The 6,929-nt window shown below is 35.2% G+C and overlaps 1 protein-coding gene across 1 annotated transcript; it reads right to left on the reverse strand.

Moving 5' to 3' along the window:
- Positions 1-1,431: 1,431 nt before the first annotated feature.
- Positions 1,432-5,816, reverse strand: LOC132736777 (thiamine transporter 1-like). Its single transcript, XM_060723995.1, has 3 exons — positions 4,812-5,816; positions 2,044-2,236; positions 1,432-1,576 (listed from the first exon to the last, which is right to left on the reverse strand). The coding sequence occupies exons 1-3, from the start codon at positions 5,758-5,760 to the stop codon at positions 1,432-1,434; spliced, it is 1,287 nt and encodes a 428-aa protein (XP_060579978.1). The 5' UTR covers positions 5,761-5,816.
- Positions 5,817-6,929: the final 1,113 nt, after the last annotated feature.

Genomic DNA, 6,929 nt, shown 5'->3' on the forward strand with positions numbered 1-6,929 from the left:
ATAGTTACCTCTCTCGCCAATTTCCAGGATATGTGGGCTAACATTTTACCCCAGGAGTGTTACCATAATTTGGGCTATTTGATCTAGTTTTTGACCTAAAATACTAGTAACCCATATTCAAATTTGAGCTACAATTCATCATAACCACCCTTCTGACAAATTTACAGGCTATTTGGACTGAAACAATAGCTCATAGAGCGTTAACATGTATTTTGTTTTCCAGTTTAGCTGTGTGACTTGGTTTTTTTTACTCTAAATGATTAATATTCGAACTCGAGCTAGAAGCTATCTAAACAACCTTTCTGACCCATGACACGATAGTGAAATATTATTGCTAGAGTTTAATAAGTTTTTTTTATACATTTTTGGGCTGTATGACTTAATCTTTGACCACAGTTGACCCATAAAACATCAGAACACCATTTCGGACAAATGTCCAGAATATTTGGACCCGAACAGTAGTCACTGGAGTGTTATTTTTGGGATCTTTTGGCCCAGTTTATAACTCCAAGGTCGAAGCCGTGGACAAACATCTTGACCAAGTTTGTTGATAATTGAAATAAATGATTAACGAACTAAATAAAGACGGACGCCTGACGACGGACGGACGACAGACGACGATTATTAATGTACCAATCAAGTCATTCCACAGACAGTTGAACGAACTCAAATCGAACGCCGAGATCCGTTAAATGTTGGTTCAACTAAGATGCTACTCTATTGTCAGCATTACTCCAGTTGTATAGTCTTTCAGTGAGTTGTAATACAAAGTTTAAACGTATCTCTGTGATTATATTCCATATTTAATAATTATATTTCTATATAAATACAGTGATGCACTTAATTTAAGCGGATTTATGAATTAAAAAACGGTGACCGCTTAAATAATATGTCAAAATATTTTTTGTCGAACAACTGATACTAATTTTAATATTATCAATAAGCAAATTGGCGCCACACTTTTATTACATATCAAGAAAATAAAGCGCTTTCAAGTATAGCAAGAGCCATATGTGCAAGAAATGCTATATATGTTTTGAAAATGTTGCAAAATATTTATCTCTCTTTCATATGACAAATATAGAAAACTAGATATTGAAGGAAATAATTTTCTTGAAGACAGAACGGATGAGGGGACTTCAGTCATTAATGTAGCATATTAACTGCCGGGATGGCACCGTCTATATACCGCACAATTAAAAATATTATTTCTTTTTCTATTTATCATTCCATGATAAGTTCGTGTTTTCTATGGCATCCATAGAGTAACATTTAGCACACATGTTTCTATTTTTTCTAGCATGTATCCAGTAAAGACATAAAAATTGCAATAACAAAATGTAACCAAAAGATAAGTATGATTGTAACAAAAAATTTAATGCGTTTGTAACTAAAATTTTTGGGGTTTTCGTATATTTTTCCCTGTTTTTTTCAACCCCAAGCCCAAATTTCCCCTGCTCTATTCAGCCACCAAAAATGTAACCACCGCCCTCTTTTTCGGGAAGTGACAAAAACTTTATTACAGCCAAACACTACTGCATACAACTGTCTTTCTAAATGCAGCGTTACCTGTATACTAAAAGATATATAATTATGCATTTAAAATGAGAAATCTGCATACAATGCAAATGTTTGACTTGTTTTAGTTAAGATTTGTCTTATCGTTTTCGAACTACATACTTTAGCTTCAAACACTTAAGTAACAAAGATAGCTATCAGATTTCAGTTTACAGACATAACCTATATTTTTCTCCTTAGTTTCTCTCCTTTGGATTTCCATGACAAAACTAGTCTTTGGTTACTTTTCTACAACATTGCCTTTTAAAATTGGATAATGTCAAAAACAACTATATCAAAAACAACTATATAGCTTTTTATGAACTAATGTGTTAACTTACAAGTGACAATAGCACCATTTTTCATACAACCATTAAAACATTTTGAAGAAGCGTATTTTAACATCTGAAATACCACCAATCATTTTGATAAACGAAATGGAACATTGCATCTGCCACCGAATATGAAATATGCTCTAATACTTACGTTGCTATGGTTACTATTATAATGTGTGATGTCCGAAACAAGACGTACATAACATACGCTAGCCATATATTTTTATGCTCCATCATTAAAATCAGAAAAGCGGCATTACAAGCACACAAGACGGACATTACCATTTCTGATCGCGTCGACCATTTAACCGGTGCGCACAAAGTTAGGAAAATGGCAATAGTACCTGAAATATAAACCAGAGGGCCATGATGGCATTAGATCGCTCACCTGACTTATCAAACTCATCCAAACAATTACCTAGACAAGCATTCTGACCAAGTCTCATGACAGGTGAGTCAAAAATGTGACCACTACAGTGTTAACAAGGATTATCCATATTTGAGCAGTGCGACCTAGTATTTTACCCAGGTGACACATATTCAAACTTACCTCTAAATCATCAAAACAAACTTTCAGACCAATTTCCAGGATACTTGGATCAAAACAGTAGCAACTAGAGTGTTAACAAGATTTTTCTATTTTTAGCTATGGTGACCTAGTTTCACATGTGATTTCGAACTCATCCAAGCAATTACCTAGACAAGCATCCTGACGAAGTTTGATGATAATTGAGTCGAAAATGTGACCACTAGAATGTTAACAAGGTTTTTCCATATTTGGGCGGTGTGACCTAGTTTTTCATCCAAGATGACCCATGTTCGATCTTGACTTAGAAATCATCAAAACAAACTTTCAGACCAATTAACAGAATATTTGGATCACAACAGTAGCCACTAGAGTGTTAACAAGATTTTTCTATTTTTAGCTCCTGTGACCTAGTTTTTCATCCGAGATGTCCCATGTTTAATTTATTCCCAGCAATGACCTAGACAAGTTTCCTGACCAAGTTTGATGACAATTGAGTCAAAATTGTGACCACTAGAGTGTTAACAAGGTTTTTCTATTTTTAGCTCCTGTGACCTAGTTTTTCATCCGAGATGACCCATGTTCGAACTCATCCGAGCTATCACCTAGACAAGCATCTTGATCAAGTTTGATGATGACTGATGCAAAAATGTGACCGCTAGAGTGTTAACAAGGTTTTTCTATTTTTAGCTCCGGTGACCAACTTTTTCATCCGAGATGACCCATGTTCAAACTCATACGAGTTAACACCTAGACAAACATCTTGACCAAGTTTGATGATGACTGATGCAAAAATGTGACCGCTAGAGTGTTAACAAGGTTTTTCTATTTTTAGCTCCGGTGACCTACTTTTTCATCCGAGATGACCCATGTTCGAACTCATTCAAGCTATCAAATAGATACAATGTAAGCATCCTGACCAAGTTTGATGATGATTGATGCAAAAATGTGACCGCTAGAGTGTAAACAAGGTTTTTCTATTTATAGCTCCGGTGACCTAGTTTTTCATCCGAGATGACCCATATTCGAACTCATCTGAGCTATTATCTAAACAAGCATCCTGACAAAGTATGCTGATGATTGGGTCAAAAATGTGACCACTAGAGTGTTCACAAGGTTTTTCTATTTTTAGCTCCTGTGACCTAGTTTTTCATCAGAGATGACCCATATTCGAACTCATCCCAGCAATTGACTAGACAAACATTCTGACCAAGTTTGATGATGATTGGTTCAAAAATGTGACCACTAGAGTGTTCACAAGGTTTTTCTATTGATAGCTCCTGTGACCTACTTTTTCATCCGAGATGACCGAACTCATCCGAGCTATCACCTAGACAAACATCCTGACCAAGTTTGATGATGATTGGGTCAAAAATGTGACCTCTAGAGTGTTCACAAGGTTTTTCTATTTTTAGCTCTTGTGACCTAGTTTTTTCATCCGAGATGAGCCATGTTCGAACTCGTCCGAGCTTTCAACTAGATAAGCATCCTGACCAAGTTTGATGATGTTTGTGGCAAAAATGCGACCGCTAGAGTGTTCACAAGCAATTGTGGACGTACGACGGACGACGGACATTCACCGATCCTAAAAGCTCAGGTGAGCTAAAAAGAGGATCATAAACCTAAAACGTACCAATAAACTCCATATTAAAGTAATAATTAAATGCTTATTTAAATTGTCGACGTACGAAAAAAAAAACAACAAACATAATCGACTCAGTAAAAAAGATATATTAAGCAGATGTCTACAATAATTCGATTATGAAACATTACAATAAATAAACAGGGAATAAAAGAAATATATTGATAGACAGAAAAAAAATAAACAAACGTACAAAATTCCAAATTTCCATTCTATAACTAAATGGCAGAATCTGAAATCACTATTTCAAATGTGACATAAGAGTGCTTTTTCATTGAAGCGTACTAGAAATATAAGGATGATCATAATCTATATACAACGGGGCCTCCGTGGCCGAGTGGTTAATGTCCCTGACTTGAGATCACAGGTCCCTCACCGCTGTAGGTTCGATCCTCACTTGCGTCGAAATCTTTCATGGCTTACGGAAGGTCGGTGGTTCTACCCAGGTGCCCGCTCGTGCCTGAAACAATGCCCAAAGGGGCACCTGGGGTCTTCCTCCACCAATAAAGCTGGGAAAAATCGACGAAAAATCTCGGCGGGACGCTCTAGGATGGCCCGACGCCCATATGGGCTTTCCGGCGGCGACCTTAAATAAACTCATTAAAAAAATCTATATACAAACATACTCTGGTAAATTACTGAGCATAAAAATTATCAGAATAAAATTAAAATGAAACTCAATACACAATGACAATTTCAACCAAAATCTTCTTTTCACCTCAATATCACAAGTAAAGAATTAATTATTTACCAAACAGTGATGATATTGCCTCCACAGCTCCATTGTATATAAGGTCATGACATTCGGTGTCATCACCAATGATCGAACCCCAGTAGTTTTGGACGTAGTAATATATCCGAAAGTTTCCGCATGTAGCCAGTGCCCACCAAATTGACCAAACGAACACTCCTTCGTTTCTGTAAACGTACTTCAACCCCGTCCACATATATAAAAGTTTATATCTATAACCAGGTTCATTTGAACTGTGATGTAACTTATCTCCAGAGATCATGAGATTATCTTTTTCCATATAATCTTGATATCCAGAATCATTAAGATCAGATACATCAGTCTCCACCTCAGCGGTGTCAGATGGTGTTGGTCCTTTTGGTATTGAATATGACACTCTGTGAAATATCTCTGAGTGTTTAGTCCATGGTAAAAGAAAGGATATGAACAATGCACCACATACACCTATAAATGAAGACCAGTTCAGACCATAAAGGTCTGCTACACAAAATGAATAAAGACATTGCGTGGTTACAAACGAAAATAGTTTACCACAAATAGTCGAGGCTCGAAAATAGAGCGAAACTTTCTTTAGATGTTCTTTAGGTATTTCTATAAAAATATAGAAATAATAAACTAGTTCGCCAGCTGTAAAAATACCGTTTAAAACCTGTGCAAATCTCATCGCAACTTCACCCTCAGCCCACAACAAGAGAGCCCATGAGCCAACTGCAGCTGCATTTATAACGATTATGACGGGTTTGTACCGAAAAAAGTCTGCAAGCAGGAACACTGGTATGATCCAAACAAGAGATGAATACGTCCACCATGGGTATATCTCCTGCCGTATATCCTCAAATGTGAAATTTTTATTTTCTTCTAAATATAATGAAAGAAATGGTTCTGATGGACGCATTTCTTTAACAAAGCATAACGTAGAGAGACCGATTGTCAATTGTTTCCACGCCATCACGATTTATTGATATGTAACTATTAAATTAATTGAAACCACACAGATTATATCAATATATTACGTTTCACAACAGTAGGAAGTTGGTCAATATTTCAAATATATAATAACAGTGTAAGATAAAATACTTTTATCTGATATTGTTATATACTTGATAAACTACGGTTTAAAATGCCTTTATCTTATCACGTGATATAACAAAAATGTATTGTCATGATAGCAGCAAATATAGCATACACACACTTAATACAATGCATGTATATTATTGTGTTTGTATAAGACATGTAATGTTCGGTGTCTGAATGAAGTGAAACAGACGAAAATTAATTTCCCTTAGTTGCATGTACCCCGACAGGTGTCGTTTTTCGAGTCATGAGGTTAGCTGTTACCATTCGGCCTTGGGTATTTTACCACACCATATTTTTTATATATAATTTTTGAAATTTAGATTTACAGACAGGGTTGTTATATTTGTTAGATACGTTTAAATTTGATACAACAGCAATTGTATACATTTTATTGATGATATTTACTGTGAATTTATTTAAATGTTCAGAGGATTTGTACGAGGGTTATAAAATAAACGGTTAGTCGGACGTCATGCACCAACGGCTTATACAAAAAAAACCAAACAGTTTTTGTTTTTTGTCGATTTTAGTCTATGTAAAGTAATTTGGAGGTGATGTTGTTAAGGGAATGCAATACATCAGGATGATAAATTTAAATAACATCTTTTTTTCACAATTTTCACGTTCAGTAAGATAAAATTGAGTGACCTTATTTACCCCCTGTCTATCTCTACTATTTAACTGTCTCTTTTACCAAGTGCACCGTCATTTACGACATTTTAGATGACTGTGTAAGAAAAGAAACATGCACGTACGTGCGCGCAAAAAAAGTAATAAAAAATAAAAATAAATAAATAAAAATAAATAAATAATATAAACAAAGCATAATGCGAGGGCACAGAAGACTGCCAGTATTCACAAATATTATATTATAAACTAATAATAGTCATGACCTTCAAAAAGGCCTTAAGTAAGAAAATATAATTTCTATAAAAGACAAACTAAAGGCGGAACAGCTGGGCACATACAACGCAACGATTTGTTCACTAGAGTCATATAGAAAATAGAAAATATGTTAAACCTTAAACAAGATTTCAGATT

This window comes from Ruditapes philippinarum, unplaced genomic scaffold (assembly GCF_026571515.1).
Source record: "Ruditapes philippinarum isolate M1 unplaced genomic scaffold, ASM2657151v2 ctg2295_1_1_1_1, whole genome shotgun sequence".
In the NCBI taxonomy this organism is placed as follows: domain Eukaryota; kingdom Metazoa; phylum Mollusca; class Bivalvia; order Venerida; family Veneridae; genus Ruditapes; species Ruditapes philippinarum.

Excerpts from the sequence above, each read along its gene's own strand:
- LOC132736777 (XM_060723995.1), bottom strand. The coding sequence starts at position 5,760 with ATGGCGTGGAAACAATTGACAATCGGTCTCTCTACGTTATGCTTTGTT. Across the intron at positions 2,237-4,811 it reads GGCAATATCATCACTGTTTG|GTACTATTGCCATTTTCCTA; the intron begins GTAAATAATTAA and ends TTTATATTTCAG. Across the intron at positions 1,577-2,043 it reads ATAATAGTAACCATAGCAAC|TATACAGGTAACGCTGCATT; the intron begins GTAAGTATTAGA and ends TATATCTTTTAG.